General features: G+C 43.6%; 1 protein-coding gene across 1 annotated transcript in view; it reads right to left on the reverse strand.

Annotated features, from left to right (window-relative positions):
• Positions 1-200: 200 nt before the first annotated feature.
• The window catches only part of DCAF12 (DDB1 and CUL4 associated factor 12), a 31974-nt gene continuing 11064 nt past the window's right edge, over positions 201-21110 (reverse strand). The window contains exons 3-9 of the mRNA XM_063128300.1: positions 15491-15697; positions 14958-15018; positions 11355-11548; positions 9048-9113; positions 5079-5241; positions 2800-2978; positions 201-896 (exon numbers count right to left, since the gene is read on the reverse strand). Coding sequence (XP_062984370.1) covers positions 738-896; positions 2800-2978; positions 5079-5241; positions 9048-9113; positions 11355-11548; positions 14958-15018; positions 15491-15697 — 1029 coding nt within the window. The 3' untranslated portion in view covers positions 201-737. The remainder of the gene's footprint in view (positions 897-2799; positions 2979-5078; positions 5242-9047; positions 9114-11354; positions 11549-14957; positions 15019-15490; positions 15698-21110) is intronic.

A 21110-nucleotide genomic window follows, 5' to 3' on the forward strand; every position in this document is an offset into this window, starting at 1 on the left:
CTGCATCATCCTTCTGCTACGTCCTTGGGGGTGGGGAAAGGGAAAGAGAAGGCCAGAGAGACGGCAAAGGCATGTCAGGCCTGGGTTATCGGCCCAATGTTAGACCCCAGTGACATCCAAAGCATCATTAAACTTGTACTTTTCAAAATCGCACGAAGCCAGATGCAAGCTGTGCTCTGTGGATAAAATAGTAGCATATCTCATTATATAAATACTTTTTTAATTTTTTCCCCCTTTTAATTACAAGTAGTTTTATTTATTCCAGGTAATGTGACTGACAAAAGTACCTGTACGTACATACACACACACACGCACACACAGCCCCTGGGCTTTCACAGAAAGCTCGGCAGCAGCCGATCTAGTGGAGGATTCCTACCTCACAGTGAAGTAAGGGGACATGAATGATTGGTTAGCCTAAGCTCAGGGCAAAGACTCAGTCATTTGTAGGGAATGCAATAAAAAGGAGGGGGGTTAAAAACCCACTGTATAAAGATCAAAGGAGATTAAACCAAATTAAAATAAAATAAAATTCAAAAATGTACAAAAACTGCTGGGAGACCAGTAGAGGATACTGCTCCCCTCCCCCCCCAAAAAAGTTAGCCCCAAGTTGCATCAAAACAAGAAGAGAACAATGTCATCACACAATTCCTTTGTTTGCTTTAAAAAAAAAACACGAAGGAAAATGTGGGTGAGGGGAAAAAAATCGCACTAGAGAGGCTTGTTTTGAAAGAGAGTTATTAGCTCCAGAGGCCAGCATAATTCCCATGGAGTCCAGATGGAAGGGGACCTCCTGCCACAAAGAGTTTCGTGCCAGACGAGTCGTAGCAGTGGGTGTAAACAGCGTTTGGGAAGAAGCTGATGTCTGAAAAGTAATTCCGCCAGGTTTCATCATGATTCTGTCAAAGGAAAGTGCACATCAGTTGAGCATGCAACCGAGTTCGTCATGACCTTTCCTGCAACTGGCCTGCATGTTGTGTTCCCAGGGTTCGCTCTCCCCAAGGACATAGCTTGTGCCATCAACGGAAGCGAATGGGAGCGACGGTGCCCGTTCAGAAGACACCTTAAACCATGGCTTTAACCATGGTGGTTAAGCCAGAAAGCCAGGCCGTGTTCAGAAGACACCTTAAACCATGGCTTTAACCACAGTGAATAAGGTCTTTTGCTTTATTCACCATGGTTAAAGCCGTGGCTCAAGGTGTCTTCTGAACACAGCCCAGCTTTCTGGCTTAATCGCTATGGTTAAAGCCGTTGCCCAAGGTGTCTTCTGAACACAGCCCAGCTTTCTGGCTTAATCACTATGGTTAAAACCGTGGCTCAAGGTGTCTTCTGAACACAGCCCAGCTTTCTGGCTTAATCACTATGGTTAAAGCTGTGGCCCAAGGTGTCTTCTGAACACAGCCCATCTTTCTGGCTTAATAACTATGGTTAAAGCCGTGGTGAAAGGTGTCTTCTGAACACAGCCCAGCTTTCTGGCTTAATAACTATGGTTAAAGCTGTAGTGAAAGGTGTCTTCTGAACACAGCCCAGCTTTCTGGCTTAATCACCATGGTTAAAGCCACGGTTTAAGTGTCTTCTGAACACAGCCCAGCTTTCTGGCTTAATCACTATGGTTAAAGCCGTGGCCCAAGGTGTCTTCTGAACACAGCCCAGCTTTCTGGCTTAATCACTATGGTTAAAGCCATGGTTTAAGGTGTATTCTGAACACAGCCCAGCTTTCTGGCTTAATAACTATGGTTAAAGCCGTGGTGAAAGGTGTCTTCTGAACACAGCCCAGCTTTCTGGCTTAATAACTATGGTTAAAACTGTAGTGAAAGGTGTCTTCTGAACACAGCCCAGCTTTCTGGCTTAATCACTATGGTTAAAGCCATGGTTTAAGGTGTCTTCTGAACACAGCCCAGCTTTCTGGCTTAATCACTATGGTTAAAGCCGTGGCCCAAGGTGTATTCTGAACACAGCCCAGCTTTCTGGCTTAATAACTATGGTTAAAGCCGTGGCCCAAGGTGTATTCTGAACACAGCCCAGCTTTCTGGCTTAATAACTATGGTTAAAGCCGTGGTGAAAGGTGTCTTCTGAACACAGCCCAGCTTTCTGGCTTAATCACTATGGTTAAAGCCGTGGCCCAAGGTGTATTCTGAACACAGCCCAGCTTTCTGGCTTAATAACTATGGTTAAAGCCGTGGTGAAAGGTGTCTTCTGAACACAGCCCAGCTTTCTGGCTTAATAACTATGGTTAAAGCTGTAGTGAAAGGTGTCTTCTGAACACAGCCCAGCTTTCTGGCTTAATCACTATGGTTAAAGCCACGGTTTAAGGTGTCTTCTGAACACAGCCCAGCTTTCTGGCTTAATCACTATGGTTAAAGCCGTGGCCCAAGGTGTCTTCTGAACACAGCCCAGCTTTCTGGCTTAATCGTTAAAGCCACGGTTTAAGGTGTCTTCTGAACAGGGCTCATGTCATTCTCACTTGGAAATCCAAAGTCTTTACAAGGTGGGAGCACAGCAACTGCTGTAGGCAAGGAAGTACCACAAACCATTAGGCTGGTGCAAATGTTTGAGATTCAAGCCACCAATCCAACTGAAGCTTAGTGTGAACCAACCGGCCATCCTTCCACCCCCACTTTGAAGACTTAACACAAGCTAAAAACATTCAGAGAGACCAGCTAAAAACATTTCTGTAGTTCACTACCAGGAAAAGTGAAAACCCTGTTTTCGCTTCTCCCAGAGTCCTCAGTACCTGGAATATCCTTTTAGGTCATGCTTGTTTCAAGTCTACCTCTCTCGTAACGGCTACAAGCTACTCACCAGCCAACCCTTGCCAGTGGACAACTTGAGAATTTCACTTCCTCCTAATTTCGATGCGCAGCAACTGTGTGGTGGCTTCTCATCGAGGAACCTCTGGGCTCGAATGTCATAGAACAGCAAGGAACCCTGGCCTGTACCCACTGTGATAATGTGTTCATAGAAGCTCACCGAGCGAATACCTGTCACGGAAGAGGGACAGGGATGTAACATCAGGCTGGACATCAGGGAAAACTTCCTGACTGTTAGAGCAGTACGACAATGGAATCAGTTACGTAGGGAGGTTGTGGGCTCTCCCACACTCGAGGCCATCAAGAGGCAGCTGGACAACCATCTGTCAGGGATGCTTTAGGGTGGATTCCTGCATTGAGCAGGGGGTTGGACTCAATGGCCTTGTAGGCCCCTTCCAACTCGGCTATTCTATAATTCTAAGGGCAACCAGAACAACACAAATCTGCTTTGTGGGTTTTCCTGAACTGGGCAATTCCTTGGTGTTTGTCCCTAAGTCAAACCAAACCAAACCCATGTTATGAAATGATTGTACGCTACTGTGGCAGAGACCACTTATGAACAGCTCCTTACAGATTTGGCCATTGCTAATTGAAACCGGAAGAAACTGTGCTCAGCAAATAGGGGCTGTTAAGCTACAGCTCAGGGAATTCCAGGCAAACATAATAGTATTTTATCAGCTTAGATTGATATACCAACTATGCCCTTATCTGGACGGAGATAGCCTAGCTACAGTTAACCATGCTCTGATAACCTCTCGTTTGGATTACTGCAATGTGTTATACGTGGGGCTGCCTTTGAAAACCGTCCAGAAGCTTCAGCTGGTACAAAACAGGGCAGCCCGTTTATTAACAGGGACTGGCCGGCGAAACCACATCATGCCAGTCCTTTTCCAGCTTCATTGGCTGCCAGTCCAGGTCTGGGCCCGATTCAAAGTGCTGGTATTGACATTTAAAACCCTAAACGGTTTGGAGCCAGGTTATTTGAAGGAACGCTTCCTCCCGTATGTACCTGCCTGGACCTTAAGATCATCCACAGGGGCCCTTCTCCGTGAGCCCCTGCCAAAGGAAGTGAGGCAGGTGGCTACTAGGAGGAGGGCCTTGTCTGCTGTGGCACCCCGGCTGTGGAACGAGCTCCCCAGAGAGGTCCGCCTGGCGCCTACACTGTATTCTTTTCATCGCCAGCTAAAGACCTTTTTATTCTCTCATTATTTTAACACTTAATTTTAACTTAAATTTAAATTTTACCGTTCTAACTCTGTATTTTAATCTTATATCCATTTTGCTGCGTGGTTTTATCCTGGTTGTGTTTTTTATACTGTATTTTGTATTTGTGTTTTTAAACTGTCGGTTGTCTTATTATGTTTTTAATTTTTGTGAACCGCCCAGAGTGCTTTGGCTATTGGGCGGTACAAAAATGTAATTAATTAATTACATTAATTAATACATTAATTAATTAATAGCGGATATCTACGCAATGCCACTGGGAAGCCATTCCCTCTGTCAATAAGCATAACTCCCAAGAGCTGTCGGTTGCAATCTCTACTATCATGTGGGCTTGAAATGTGGGTTTTTACTAAGAGCAGCTTAAGCAAACATTTGGTTGGATAATTTGAAGTACTGAATCACTGAAGCCATAATTTCTGTCTCGGGCAGAGAACTTGACTTGATGATGAGCCATGAGGTTTCTTCAGCATTTCTATTATTTTCAGTAGATTTTGCCATATTGAACTGACTTTGTGTTTACTTCAACATCTACGTGTATCGTGACTCACTATGTCCTATTCAAACCCTTTTTCCAGGTTGTAGTTTAAGATATACACTAGAAAGCGTATTAGATATACACCACGAGAGGCATTTTTATGTATTAGTGTTCCTACTTTCCCTAAACTCCTCCGAGCGAACACTCATGATGAATTCACGCAGGAATAAGACGACAACAGCTCCCACCCCCCAGTTCCCTGCTAAAAAGAAGTAGCTCAAGAAAAACGTATCTTTCACTGTTTCCTGCAAAGCATCACACCAGCTTAGAATGCCTGAGCAGTCAAGATAACGCAGAAGAGGTGGACTACACCAGGCAGTGCTGTCACCTGCCCTCTCCCCTCCTGTGATGTGGCCTGCATGCCACAGAAAGGGAACCCCCACAGTATCACAGGCTTCCGTGTGAGTACTACAGAGTTCTGAAGTGCTTGAAAGGCACACCAACTCCTCCAAAACCTCTACGCAGACACTTCTGTAGCAACAACAGGAAAGTTGACAGTAAACATTCCTTACCGCTGCCTCGCTCCCTGGAACAGACGGACTTAACGTTATGGGAAGGCTGCCTTGGATCCAGAAAAGAGACATGTGCCTGAGATCCCACTGCATACACACACCATTCCTGACCGTAGGCCAGACAAACGTTCTCCCGGCAGTATGGTAACTTCGTTGACAACAGCTGGGAAAAAAAATCAAAGAGAGGAAAACAACCTCCATGAGAATCAGTAGAGGAGAGGAACACAAACCGTTGCAAGATCTAGACTCCAATTGTCGAGGAAATTTATTTATTTATTTATTTATTTATTACATTTTTATACCGCCCAATAGCCGAAGCTCTCTGGGCGGTTCACAAAATGTGTGAATGGGCTGTTTTATCTGTGCCCACCCTGTTTTGATGTAAGCCCTTTCTATTAGAAATTAAGTTCTATAGCAATTTGACCCAAACTGTAGCTGAAAATATATTGAGCAACACTTGCTCAACCAACAAGAAGTGTCGACACATTAGTCAGAGTGTGAGCCTCCCAGCGAGGACAGGAAGAGTAGTAACCACAAAGGAACAGATCTTCCAAGATTGCAATCTATGTATTGTTTTTCTAGTCTTAGAATTATCTGCACTCTGCACATGCATAAATGCCCTGTCTATCATTGGTTACTGTATTCCAAAACTGTATTATGATTGGTTTATTATATGAGGAAGTTCTGTTGTTGCTTCTGAAGATGTTACCCTATAAGTATCTTAGCTTTGCCTGCAACTACTAGGCAGTCTTTCAGATCCTCTAGGACAGCCTTCCTCAACCTGGGGCGCTCCAGATGTGTTGGACTGCATCTCCCAGAATGCCCCAGCAGCTGGCTGGGGCATTCTGGAAGTTGTAGTCCAACACATCTGGAGCGCCCCAGGTTGAGGAAGGCTGCTCTAGGGTTTGCCACCTTGCAGCGCTGCAGGCTGCTCGTAATAAAACTTTTCCAAGATGAGAGAAATGGTGTCTTGAGAGTCTTTGACCGCCACTCAGCGAGCCAAGGGAACCTGCCCTTTCGGGTTCCTCCACACAATTCATGCGCCCTGGATAGAGAATTGCCTTGACGTCTGCCGCTGTTCCCTCCCCAAATTCTAAAAATGCACAGACGTGCCGATCTCTAACCTTCCTGTATCACTACCCCAGAACTGTTGTTGTTTAAACGGATACTGTTGTTTTATACTGCTGTTTTTATGCTTTTGATGGTTTTAAATTTTGTATACTTTTTTAATGTTCACTGTTTTTAACTTTTGTAAACTGCTCAGAGAGCTTCGGCTATGGTGCGGTATATAAATGTAATAAATAAATAAACAAATAAATACTTCCTTAATCACTGGTGTACAGCATCCACAAAAGCACTAGCTATGCACACTGTTTCCTGTTTGGCAAGTGTCCTCCCCCCACCCACCCACCCACACTCAAATGAATAAGCTGATCTCAAGGCTCAAACAAGCTTTAGAGTTTGTTCATATGATTAGCACAAATTCTGAAGTGTGTAGATACAGGAGGCTAGGTAAGTCACTTGAATGAGTTGTAGAGGGGAGGATTAATTATATTATATTTACTTGTCATTGCTAGAAGGGACTGCAGACCAAAGCAAAGGGAGGGGCAGTACATGCAGACTAAACCTGCTTACCTTCCTTTTTGACCTGAAAACCATAGCAAATGGAAGTATTTCAAACTGTCGGCCTGAAGTAAGAGTAATTAAATGCTTTTCTTTAAAATGAAGGCAGAAAGGAACCCTACGGGGCAGGGCTTTGATGGGATTCCTAGTACAGACCAGCAGTTTAGAAAAAAACAGAGCAAAGCCCATCCAAGAAAGATTACAAAAACTGGTTAAGGCTGTAAAACTGATTACAAAAACATAGCGGTATATAAACGTAATAAATAAATAAATATAAAAATATAAAGTAAGTAAAACAATCCAATTTCAAACTAAAAACAGCAGCAATCTAAAAACGGAGCATGCAGTACCAAAACTGTCATAGATAGCTCCAAAGATAAGGGTCCACTACTGAAAAGGCCCCGTCTCTAGCACCCGCCAGACCGATGGGCCTTGATGGTAAGCCAGTGAGAAGTGCCGCTGAGGCTGATTGTAAAGCTCAGGAAAGTTTGTATCGGTGCAGGGACTTTTTCAAAATACCTGGTCATTAACTATTTAGGGCTTTAAAGTTCAAAAACAGCTCTTTTAATTGAACCTGTAAACAAGCAGGTACAGAATCAGTGTAATATGTTCTGAATACCTGGTCCCACGTATATTCTTGGAGATGCATTCAGTGCCAACTTCCAAACCATCATAAAAGTCAGCCTCACACTGAGTGCACATCAAGCAGGGACTTTTTCAAATTACCTGGTCCTTAACTATTTAAGGCTTTAAAGTTCAAAACCAGTTCTTTTAATTGAACCCGGAAACAAGCAGGTACAGAATCAGTGTAATACGTTCTGAATACCTGGTCCCACGTACGTTCTAGGAGATGCATTCAGTGCCAACTTCCAAACCATCATAGAAGTCAGCCTCACACTGAGTGCACGTCAAGTAGTCTAATCTGAATGTAATCCGAGCATGTGTTTCTAAGGCAATCCCTACTTTCTCCAGACAGGGACACAGCTGACACCAGCTGCACCTCCATAAATGAGACAAGAACAGGTGATGCCCCAAATCTGGTTCTTCAGGAGAGTGCAGCCCTGTTCAAAACTGGTGGCAAACCCCCATTCTTGGTAACAGTTCCTTGCAACGTCATTTAGCTCTCAAAATAAATGCAGAGGTGACATTGCAGTTTGCCAGAGAGCCTACGTTAAGAAAATGCTAGTGGTTTTAGAGGCTGATTTGAGGAATGTTTACTCAGTTCCATGGAGCTTATTCCCATGAATAAGAACTGAAGTCTTAGTTTGCAGAACAGTTCAGAAGTATTATAAATGGAATACACCAGATTTCCCCCCTTCGTTTTTAACAGAGACCTTTACCCATTTGGGAGGGGGACGACGACACACTCTGACGGTCCCAAATGCATACAGGCCAATATATATATATATGATTTCATCCTGAATAAGGAATGAACCCAAGCATGCAGCTTTTTCCAAATCCTGAAGGCAGAGAGTTTCAGACCCTGTTCAGATGACATGCTAAGCCGTGGTGCTTAAGCATGTCATGAATGAAAGTCTGATGTAGAATGAAAGACTGCAGCTAAGCGACACTGGCTGTCCTCAGATTACCTTTCCCAGCATCATAAACCAAGTCAGCCACAAGCGTCAGGCTTGCATTCTCCTCCCTCCTCTCTCCCTTTGCCCGCCAGCTTCAGGGCTTCACTACCAACCTGCTTTTACTTATTTTATTTAAAACATTTATATCCCGCCCTGTATCATTAGGATCTCAGGGCGGCGTACAGATAAAAGCATACAGTATAAAACAGTAAATTTGCACAGCTAAAAACGAATTATACCATAAACCAAGTTAAAACAATATATAATTTAAAAGCAGTGAAAACAATTAAAAGTTAAAACAATGTGCCATCTTAGTGAGTTTAACCATCAAAGGCTTTGTTAAAAAGCCATGTTTTTACTTGGCGTTGAAATGCAATCAATGTTGGCACCAATCGGGCCTCCAAGGGGAAGGTATTCCAGTCGGGGTGCCACAACAGAGAAGGCCCTCTCTCTTGTCCCAACATACGTATATGTTGCATTAGTGGGATGCGGAGAAGGGCTCCTTCAGCAGATCTAAGGTCTCGGGGGCAGGCATATATAAGGAGAGGCGCTCCCTCAGGTATCGAGGTCCTAAGCTGTTTAGAGCTTTAAACATCATTACCAACACCTTGAATTCCGACCGGAAGCGTATAGGCAGCCAGTGCAACTCTTGCATTAAGCTAGAGTTTCTATTATATTCAAATCAGGGAACTCTAGTTTAACGTTAGTTAACTAACCAAGGTTAACAAGCCCAGTTTAGATCTACTATCTAGCAGATGTAACAAGTCACCTTTGACAGTGTGTATTCTGCTTTCCAAAGGTGGAAATACCCATCCAAAGACACTGCTCCCAGCTCCTAGAAGAAAAGAGTTTTATCAGCTATGTGACAGTCTCAGAAACATTTATACAGGGCTTCTGTATTAAACGTTAGCCGCTATGCTACGCTAAAATGAAGAGACTAATCTATAACAGAGGTCTCCAGGTCAAACACTCAGCACTGACACAGACTCATACCTCCTCCCAGCCTCTCTCATTTGCCACATGGAGACAGCACCACTGATGAAACTGACAGGGTTACTGAAGGGGGGAATCTATGCAAAGTGCATAAACAGATTTTGTTTTTCAGTGGCCTGCAGTAAGTTGCTGAAACTCAAAGGAGTAGCAATGGAAGAAAGATCAGCATAAGCCTCTGGCCAGAGATGGGAACAAATGACTTCCATGTACCTTTCAGCATTTGTGGGTAGTTGTTAAAAGTCCAGTGCCATAGGTTTTATTTAAAAACAAAACACTCGGTTTCCAGGCCTCAGAACCACATGAACAGGTTTGAAAATCTGATGGCAAAAATGAACCAGGAGTGTCAGATACCCCTTAATTTAGAATAGTGGTTCCCAAAGTGGGCGGTACCGCCCCCTTGGAGGCGGTGGGATTGCATAGGGGGCGTTAAGAGGCAAGGGGGCGGCCGGGGGGGGGGGGGGCGCTCGAGGTGGTCTTTTCCGAACCAGGAGTTTTGGTTACAGAAGGAAATTTCTGATCGCTATCCTGCACTATGGAGAGTGGTTCAGAAGCTCCTGGTTGCATTTCCAACATCATATTTGGTGGAATGTGGTTTTAGTGTGGTCTGCCTACTTCTCTCCAAGCAAAGAAATGGACTCCAGATGACTAAACGTGGTGATTTAAGACTCATGTTAAACTTTAAAACAGACATTGGGAAACTGGTATCACCATCACATTAAGAATTTACAGAATAGTGGGGTGCTCTACCCTAGTTACTAAATGTGATATCTAATATTCTTGCCAAATGACTATCAGACTTTGAAAAGGTGATATCACTGGATCAAGTTCATCAATTATGTTTAATTGAATAAACTAAAACAATGTAATTGGATTTTGAATAAATATTCAATTAATTGTTACTGTTTTGAATTTTATTGTAATTATCTTCCTAAGTGGGTCATTGAAAACCGCTATTCTGAATAATGATTTTTATAGTGTAGGGTAGAGGGCACCGGGCATGAGTTTGGGAACCACTGATTTAGAAGCAAGTCCCTAATGCCACAAGATCACTGTTCTTAGAACATAACCCTTCAGTGCCTTAGAATCATAGAATAGCAGAGTTGGAAGGGGCCTACAAGGCCATCGAGTCCAGTCCCTTGCTCAATGCAGGAATCCATCCTAAAGCATCCCTGACAGATGGTTGTCCAGCTGCCCCTTGAAGGCCTCTAGTGTGGGAGAGCCCACAACCTCCCTAGGTAACTGATTCCATTGTTGTACTGCTCTAACAGTCAGGAAGTTTTTCCTGATGTCCAGCCGGAATCTGGCTTCCTTTAACTTGAGCCCGTTATTCCATGTCCTGCACTCTGGGAGGATTGAGAAAAGATCCTGGCCCTCCTTTGTGTGAAAACTTTTTAAGGATTTGAAGAGTGCTCTCATGTCTCCCCTCCATCTTCTCTTCTCCAGACTAAACATGCCCAGTTCTTTCAGTCTCTCTTCATAGGGCTTTGTTTCCAGACCCCTGATCATCCTGGTTGCCACCACACGCAACCTAGATTATCATCACATTTTCAGTTTCTGTTAGTCTTGGCAAACTAATGGGAAGTAAAATAAGAGTGTGCCTCAATTTCATAGCAACTACAAATTCTGTTATTAAAATTCTTCTATTCTACAATGTAGACATACAGCACCGAATTATTATTCTTCATTTTGTTAATTGGTACCACCTGCAAAAATGTGGGCGTTCTCCTCCTCCACAAGAGGATTTGCATTTGGGGGCATACTACAATGTTAGGAGTGGGTAAAACTTTTGCTGTTTTTACGTAAAACAGCAAGAGTGAAAGAAAAATGGACTCTGTAGAATAAACAAATCCCACGTGCCAATTGCTGAAATACACCACTGCGGACGATTTGGAAACCAGAAGATAGTTTATTTAAGGCTCTCTTCATCAGAAGTGAACCAGTGGACTGAGGACTAGAAGCCTTTATTTTGGCTAAAAATCAAAAGCTGAAATTCTAGGATCACAGTTACTTTCATCTTATTCCTAGCTTCAGCAACGGAAAAGTTATGACTTTATACCACGGGACTCCTGCCTGTTTTACTAACCTTATTCTTGTTGTTGAAGGCAAGAGCCCGGACCTTGCAGTTGTCTGGATTGGTGTTCTCTTTGGGGATGTCCTTCAGAGCCCTGTGTGTTATGTGAGCATAGACAGGAACTCGAGACAAGTTGCGCCTTGCATCGCTCTTGGCTAGGACTTCATCGGTCACTTCCCAGAGCCCCATTGAACCATCTCGGGAACCTGCACAAGACAACATAACCAAAGATGCATTAAACACCTATGCTGACCCCCTGCCAAACTCTCCAAGTTGAAACACATCCCCAAGAAAGAGCCAAGTGCTTTGTGTTCAGTACAAGATCTTTCTCTTTCTCACCAGCCAGGTCATGAACAAGCCATGAACGCTGCCTGTCATGGCGCAATTACATGTTCCAATCAAGAAATGCATTACAAAAGCTGCACACATTGGCACATCCCATATAAGCACAATGCATTACAAAAATTGCCCTTGCTTGTCAAAATTCAGGATATCAGTCTTCTGCAACCCTCCAAGCTTCTTGTGACTTAATCTGACACCAATTAACACCCTACAGAAGGAAGAGAACTGCGTAAACACAAGCCCTCAGAGGAATCTGATATAGGCAGACAGTAAAGGTATGGTCTTTACAGAAGGCGATAAACAAAGCAGAAGAAGAAAGAAAAGCTATGCAGCAATATCCTGGAATTTCTCCATTGGTTTTATTATGGCCTCAGGACAAAGTCCAGTCAGTTCTCACAAATGCCTCTCTGCACCACAAGGGGTTTTGAGCTATGCTGAACAATGCTAGTATGACTCAATAATACATCCCATATCCTGCTACTCACTCAGCTGGAAGAGAACTCTGATTGCTATGCAAATTTAATATATGTCATGGTTCAGTCATAGTTCTGAAGATGATAATCAGGGGTCTGGAAACAAAGCCCTATGGGGAGAGACTGAAAGAACTGGGCATGTTTAGCCTGGAGAAGAGAAGATTGAGGGGAGACATGAGAGCACTCTTCAAATACTTAAAAGGTTGTCACACAGAGGAGGGCCAGGATCTCTTCTCGATCCTCCCAGAGTGCAGAACACGGAATAACAGGCTCATCAGGAAATAACTGGACATTAGGAAAAACTTCCTGACTGTTAGAGCAGTACGACAATGGAATCAATTGCCTGGTGAGGTTGTGGCCTCTCCCACACTAGAGGCCTTCAAGAGGCAGCTGGACAACCATCTGTCAGGGTATGCTTTAAGGTGGATTCCTGCAATGAGCAGGGGGTTGGACTCGATGGCCTTGTAGAAGGTTTTATTTTTACTGTGGGCCTTTCATGATGAGTACTGTTATTGCTGCTAGTACCATTGTTGATCTTGCTGATTTTTATTGCTGGTTTTTATTGCGATCTTATTGTGTTAATGTCTTTTTATCGCTTTTAATATTTAAACTGTTTTTTAAATATTAGTTTTCAGAAAAGTTTTCAGCTGAGCTTTAAAAACTGTAATTGGCAGAATAAGAACAAAAGAAGTGTCACGCTGGATCGGACTGAGGGTCCGTCTAGTCCAGAATTCTGTTCACACAGGCGCCAGGGGCCAACAAAGCACGACATCGTTGCCATGACACAAAATGTGGCCTTTTTTATTCAGACTGCACATAACTAAGAAAACAAAAATGTCGGCCGTAAACCAAGCTTGGTTTGCATTAAATCAAACCTTCACTCTTCTGCTATTTAAACTATTCCTGGCTGTGCTTAACCTGCCTTCACCTATCAGATTTGGGCACCAGCTCAAAAATATTTTAGATGTAGGTTAGGCTAACGCTTGCAGAGTTAGCTATTGTAACTCTAGTCTAATACCTTATTGTATTATAAAATACAATTTCCATAATATCACTTGCCTCACCTTAAGCAAGAAAAAAAAATCATGGGTGGGTTTGTGGGGTTTTTTTGCACGCAACGCCTTCTAGAGTCACAGGGAGAGACACCTGCCATTTCTGACGTCAAAACTTCAAAGTATCTCAGGAGAATTCACACAATGAGAAAAATACACCAGAAAATTATCTTGTATAAGTTCTGGTGAAAAACATGTGACTTGAGCAATTCCCAAGCTCTGGCGTAACTCCCATTCATTTCCATGGAAATTGTGGTGAAGATTTTCCTAATGCAGGGACGGCCTATATTTTGAAAGTGCCCACAGGATGCTCAAAACTAGTCTAATACCTTATTGGAGATTAGATCTCGTTTGATAGGAGTGTTCACCACTTATGCAACATTTGCAAAAATAAGTATTATTAGGGTGGGGGGATAGGCATTAAAGATACTGCACAGTGGCAGCTTCGCTGGAAAAACTCAAACTACTAGTGCAAACACGTAATGGCTACATATCCATTAGAAACTTTCCCAATCTCACAGCAGCTCTCCCATCACAGATTCTTACCAAGAAATGGCTGTAACTAAGAAAAAAATTGTTCTTTTTCCTTTGAAAACCATATAATGGCCCCATTCAGAAGACACCTTAAGCTATGGCTTTAACCACGGTTGTTAAAGCCATGGTTTAAGGTGTTTTCTGAACGGGGCCTTAAAAAACGATATAGCCAATGGCCTTTTTAAAAATAAGCTGATTTAGAATGAAATCTTAGTTTAATGCAAACCTTATAATGTATAATTTTAGTTTTACTAAACTGCAAATCTATGATCCTCTATCAAATATGATGGGTTCAAAGCTGCTTATTTATTTACCATATATATGCATTATAAACCAGTACACATTTAAATATATGTTTGCTTCACAATTAACGCAAAAAAAGCAAAAGGAAAAAGGAAATCACCTCAATTTAGAAATCAGTACACCCTGCAAGGAATTCTGAATTGTCATTTGATGGGGATCATAGAATCATAGAATAGCAGAGTTGGAAGGGGCCTACAAGGCCATCGAGTCCAACCCCCTGCTCAAGGCAGGAATCCACCCTAAAGCATCCCTGACAGGGGGTTGTCCAGCTGCCTCTTGACGGCCTCTAGTGTGGAAGAGCCCACAACCTCCCTAGGGAACTGATTCCATTGTCATACTGCTCTAACAGTCAGGAAGTTTATCCTGATGTCCAGCTGGAATCTGGCTTCCTGTAGCTTGAGCTCGTTATTCCGTGTCCTGCACTCTGGGAGGATCGAGAAGAGATCCTGGCCCTCCTCTGTGTGATAACACTTTAAGGATTTGAAGAGTGTTATCATGTCTACCCTCAATCTTCTCTTTTCCAGGCTAAACATATTAAGTTTAGATATTAAGATGTTAGGTTGTAAGCCTTATTAGATTGTAAGCCTATGCGGCAGGGTCTTGCTATTTACTGTTTTACTCTGTACAGCACCATGTACATTGATGGTGCTATATAAATAAATAATAATAATAATAATTAGGGACTCATAAGAACTAAAGTCCTTTGTCTTCTTTTTGAGTTGATAGAGGGAGGGGGAATTAGGAGGAAGGAACACCCATGACCAGTTTAAGCTCTTACTGTAGACATGCCTAAAATTATGCCCTTCAAAATACACCTTGGAAACTTCACTATGTCGCAAAAGAAGTTTCCGTCTGCTAGGTGTCGTGACTCATTACAGAAGTAAAGTTATTAGGAGAAATTAAAATTTTACCAGAAACAGCCATCGTGTCACTGATCCATGCAATTGAAAATATCCAATCTTTATGGCCATCCTAAAGAAAGAAAATAATAATGAGGGCTTAGGGTAATAGCACCAAGACAAACGTTTCCTATTTTCGATTAAGCACCAAACGCAGCTACTTTTCCTTCAACAAGCATGCTGAGTTATTCCTTAAAACAAGCATTCAAAGAAACCTGACGAGAGAAGCAGTTCTTGTACTTTTACACTAGGGCCAGATCTACACCAAGCAGGATGTGACGCTTTGAAAGTGGGTTGAAAACGGTATACGGAATGTATCAATGGGCCCCAACCGTTGTCAGCGCACTTCCATACTACTATGAAGCAGTTGTGCAGATCCTGCCCTACAGGACCGTAAACAAGCAAGCAGGAAGTCAACTAAGCCAATTACCCCTCAATGTCCCACTCAATTTGAAATACTAAACGTCCCCATTATATAAAAAGACACCGACATCTGACAACTAACGTAAAGACCACCCACACCTTTGCTATACAGGGGAACTTACATCTCCCACACAGACAGGATCAAGCGTAGGCAGACGATAAATCGCAAGGCTGTTTGGATTATCTCCTCCAGTAGCCAGGAGGGTCCTTGAAGGGTTCAGCTCAATGGCATGAATCCCACATCCCTGCTGGTTTACCATGTCAGGTTCCCGGTCCTTCAGAATGGGAATCTTGGTGATCTGACCAGTCTGGACATCAACCACGAACAACTGAAAGAAAACAACACCTGTATCAGAAAGCTGTAAAAGCAGGTTTATGTGGTTCTTTCCCAAAGGTTCAATCACACAGAGTACAATTTGATCACAGGGCATCACATACGCCTCCTATGAAGAGTACCCAGTGCTGTTGAGAGTTCTATATCCTTGGATTACTATATCCTGGGGTAACACGCTAAGGCCTTAGCTAGCCAGGCTATATCCCGGGGTGATACCTGGGATCGTCCCTGTGCGTCTACATGACGCACAGGGGATCCCGGGATCAGGGAGAGAGATCATTCTTCCCTTGCCCTGGGACACAGCCCTACCCTTTGACCCCACTTTTTCCACAGTCTGAGCCTGAGACTGCGGAGCGTGTAGCCCGTTTCCGCGGGTTTACTCGCGTGGAGCTAGGAGCCGCGCATGGGGCGCAGCACTCCTCAGGAGCGCTGCACCCATCGGGGATAGGGTAGAGGGAGCGGGGGAAATATTTTTTTTAAAAAAAAACCCACAACAACACTCACTGTTAGTTGCTTGAGCGCTCCTGTCTCTTTAAAAATAAAAAAATGGCGGGCACGACACCTCTCTTCCTGAGGTCGTCGCACCTTACGTGTAAACGGGGGCGAGATCTCGCGTTATTCACAACGCGAGGTCTCCCCTCCTCTCCCCCGGACTTTCAGGTAGGTCTAGCTAAGGCCTAAGAAAGCAAACTGAGAACCAGGAAGTCACCAGTCCTGCCATAAAATTACTAGATGGACCAAGGCAAGCCCGTATCCCTCAGTGCCTATGCCTATCCCGCTACAGACAATATTGGGATAGCATTAACCCAGCCTTCCTCAACCTGGGGCGCTCCAAATGTGTTGGACTACAACTCCCAGAATGCCCCAGCTGGGGCATTCTGGGAGGTGCAGTCCAACACATCTGGAGCTCCCCAGGTTGAGGAAGGCTGCACCAATCGTGCCAAGCTGTAGTAAGGAATACAGTAAGATCATGGGGAATGCTTTGAATAACTGAAAGCATATTATTACTACAGTAAGTAAGTTTGTGCATTACTTCATTCAGATCATACATTTAAGATTATGCTCTGAACAAGACAGGACACCGCTGTATGCATTAAATATTTACAATCCTTGGCATGTAGTAAGTTATATTTTTAAAAATCAGTTATTTGATTATAAGAAAAAAACTTTTAACACACCCTTATTTAGTTCTTCAGTATATTATATGCACCTCCTACATTATGTAACCATACAAATTTCTCCCAACACTAGTTACTGCATACTTTTTCTGACAGCCATAAAACCATTTTTTTTTAAAAAAAGAAAAGGAATAGGCAGGAGATAATGAGGTGATGACCTAGTTCAAACATAATAACCGGGTTTGGTCAATACGCTGCAGCTTGTGGTGGCTTATGCAACACTGCTGAAAAATTATATTGTGCAAACCTGGCAAAGTTCATGCAAGAGTTAAAAAAAACCTAAAACAGATAATGGCTTATGCAAGGGTAGTTTAACCCTTGTACAATGCATGCTTGCCAGGTTTCCACAACGTGGCAACCCTGAGCGGGGGTTGCATATTCAAAATGTCAACTGCACATACCCCGGCCTCACAGCAGCTGGGTTCAGGCAATACATTAATCCACCATGGGTCATTGTGTAGTCTAAATGCAATATATTTAACACTGAGTGGGTTGATGTGCTGCCTGAACACAGTGCATTTCACGCAGGCTGGCTTGTTAAACATGCAATTTTGTTTATTTTTCTTGAACAAGGCATTTTGAGAACCCATTGCTTTTCATTGGGTTGTTCAGGGTGGTTAACAAGGCACACTGCATGGTTAAAAAGCAACCCTGTGGTAAATGTGCTATGTTCAGACAACACGATAATCCACCCTGCGGAAAACATGCTATGTTCGGGTAACATGATAACCCACAGTTCAACAATAACCCACAGTAGGTGGACTGGCGTGTTGCGTGAACCCATGAAGTGGGTTAAATAACCCATGGTGGGCTGTTGTGTCATACAAACAGCCCCTATGGGAAAAGATGGTTTCCCACAAGACAAATGAGCCACAGCAAGTCTTGAATTTGCACAATGCCCCCTTCCCCTCTGCTTCCTTGCCAAAGAGATTGGAAGGTTTCTCTTCTGATATAAATCAACCACAGTTCTCCAGAAGGCCTGAAGTCAAGGAATTGTAGTTTGCTTAAGAAGAAAGCAGCATCAAACCATGTTTCTCACTAACAAGTTTAAACAAGCCACAGATCCTCAAGCTCAGGTGTCACAGAGAACCGTGGTTTCTTTAACATCAGAAGCAAATGCTTCCAATCTCTTCCTTGAAAGCACAATTCAAGCCCAAGGCTCAGTAATGTGACAGGAGACCATGGTTTCCCATTAACATCTGAAGCAGGCCTAAATCTTTAAGTCATTTCTTCTATTACTTGATGTTTCTAGGGTAGGAAAAAGGCATATTTTTGTGGTGCCCAAAACTGTATCCTTTGAAAAAGGCTGTTAATTGTCAATAACACCTAGAATCATAGAATCATAGAATAGCAGAGTTGGAAGGGGCCTACAAGGCCATCGAGTCCAACCCCCTGCTCAATGCAGGAATCCACCCTAAAGCATCCCTGACAGAGGGTTGTCCAGCTGCCTCTTGAAGGCCTCTAGGGTGGGAGAGCCCACAACCTCCCTAGGTCACTGATTCCATTGTCGTACTGCTCTAACAGTCAGGAAGTTTTTCCTGATGTCCAGCTGGAATCTGGCTTCCTGTAACTTGAGCCTGTTATTCCGTGTCCTGCACTCTGGGAGGATCGAGAAGAGATCCTGGCCCTCCTCTGTGTGACAACCTTAATATCGAGAGATATAATACTCCATTACCAAACTTTCTAACTCCTGGGCTGCACTGGGATTTTACTCTGAAGAGGAAGTGGAGAGAGAAAGATGATGATGTTGTCAGTATTTGTAGCCTCGATCTTAAGGTTTTGGAACATGAAGATGGGGACAAAAAGCTAGCGTCTTGTTCGACCCACTACATGCTCTCTCAACCCTTGCCTGTCATGGCTTATTCGAGCTACCTGCAGGGGGCTGACTGGATGGATCAGGGTGGTGGTGGACGCATCACTGTGTGATGGGGTGGTCCCCACTGCCTTGAAAGAGGCAGTGGTGTGACCACTCCTGAAAAAAACCTCCCTTGACTCAGAGATTTATGCTATCGTTTTTGAGCAACAGTATGTCGTCACGAAGAACCTCTGCAGTGTCACCCACCCTCTGGAAAATGCTCCTTTTTAGACTAACATTCCCTGGACTATAACTTATTCTGGTTATGATATTTTTAAAGTTTTAAATCGTGATTCTGTAAATTATGGTTTTAACTGTAAACTGCCCAGAGAGCCTTGGCTGTTGGGCAGTATAAATATATAATAAATAAAAATAAATAAATAAAAATAAATAAAGAGAGTGAACAGTTGGACAGCTTATGTATTCATAAAAATGTAGGCATAAAACCTAACCCCTACCTACTAAATTCAGGCTGTTAAAGGCCAAACCAAACAAATGTTTTAGCACTACCAGAAACTACATTGGCTCCAGTTGTGACAGATCTCTAGAATACACAAGAGTATCGAAGACCCATAGATCCACCTGCCAAAACACCAGCACCCCACAACCAGCAAATTGTAGCCCACATGGAAAGGGTATGGTTTAGTTCAACAGTAGAGCACATGGTTTGCATGCAAATGATCCCAGATTCAGTCTCCAGGTAGAGCTAGGATATAAAACCATCTACATAAAAACAATGAGAAAACAGGTCCCTGCAATCTAAAAACAGACAGAAGGAAAAAAGAGGAAGAGAGGGGAAATCGTGGCAGGAGTAAAAAGAGCAAAGCTGTGCAATTATTTCACTTTCATGTACTTCAGCTTAGTTCCAGTATGGTATTGAGTCTAGGGGTTGTTCCAAAACCTCACTGAAAAAAATTTGAAGCAATTTTCTACTGAGAAAGCCTTTCTACGCACACCTGGTATTTCCTAGACACCAGCATCAACATATGGAAACGCTAGCTCTCCACAGAGATGGAAATGTGTTTTCAATTCCAAGGCAACAGCGTACATCGTTTAGATGCCTGAGTGACCAGCCTCTTGGGATTTTGTCTTGTCTGAATGTGCAATAACAGTACTAGCATGCAAAATGCTTTACAGTCACTAGTAGACTGTGTTAGAGAAAGTCTGCTATTATTTCCGTATTACACGGAGGGGGATGCTACTACACACAGTGATTTGTTCAAGGCTGTACGAGCCATGTGATGTCTAAGCTGGGATCTGAACCGGGTGTCTACTCACCTCGCTGGACCACACCTGTGGCATGTAAACCTTCCTTTTCTACACTAACTGTCAAAAACTTGATCTTGGGGTGGATGAAAGAAAGTAAATTACCATAACTGGTAAAATGTGTAATAGCTGTAAGCTCGGTAACAGTGTAAAGGTCTAGGCAGCTGTGATGCGGCTACAAGTCATGGAACAGCACTACTGTTGACAGGGTCTTCAAAATTTCAAATGCAGACTTTCATCTCACGTCCAGTTTTGCGTCCAGTTCTGGGCTCCACAATTCAAGAAGGACACAGACAAGCTGGAGGGTGTTCAGAGGAGGACAACCAGGGTGATCAGGGGTCTGGAAACAAAGCCCTATGAAGAGAGACTGAAAGAACTGGGGATGTTTAGCCCTGAGAAGAGAAGATTGAGGGGAGACATGAGAGCACTCTTCAAATCCTTGAAAGGTTGTCACACAGAGGAGGGCCAGGATCTCTTCTCCATCCTCCCAGAGTGCAGGACATGGAATAACGGGCTCAAGTTAAAGGAAACCAGATTCCAGCTGGACATCAGGAAAAACTTCCTGACTGTTACAGCAGTGCGACAATGGAATCAGTTACCTAGGGAGGTGGTGGGCTCTCCCACACTAGAGGCCTTCAAGAGGCAGCTGGACAACCCCCTGTCAGGGATGCTTTAGGGTGGATTCCTGCATTGAGCAGGGGGTTGGACTTGATGGCCTTGTAGGCCCCTTCCAACTCTGCTATTCTATGATTCTATCTCAAATGCAGCCATTAGGAACAAGGATTTGACCCCATGAAAACTTGGGGACAGTTTTGCTATAACCTGGAATAGGAGTGGCTGACATACACCTCCAACCCCCTAACTTTTTGTGCAGCCCCCACCACTCGCGAATTTCTTGCTTTGGTGGCAACAGCAGCAAAAAACAAAAACAAAAAACAACCCTATGGTTTTGCTATAAAACCAGGTGGGTGGCCCCTTTTACAGTAAAATCAGGGGCAGGGGGTTTGCTGCCAAATTTCAGCAGCAGATTCCGCAGTGTAGCACGGGCAGGCTGGATGTAACCCTCGGTGGGTTCAAGTGGGGAAATCGGTCCCTGGACATGGCCAGCC

This window comes from Elgaria multicarinata, chromosome 6 (assembly GCF_023053635.1).
Source record: "Elgaria multicarinata webbii isolate HBS135686 ecotype San Diego chromosome 6, rElgMul1.1.pri, whole genome shotgun sequence".
Taxonomy (NCBI): Eukaryota; Metazoa; Chordata; class Lepidosauria; order Squamata; family Anguidae; genus Elgaria; species Elgaria multicarinata.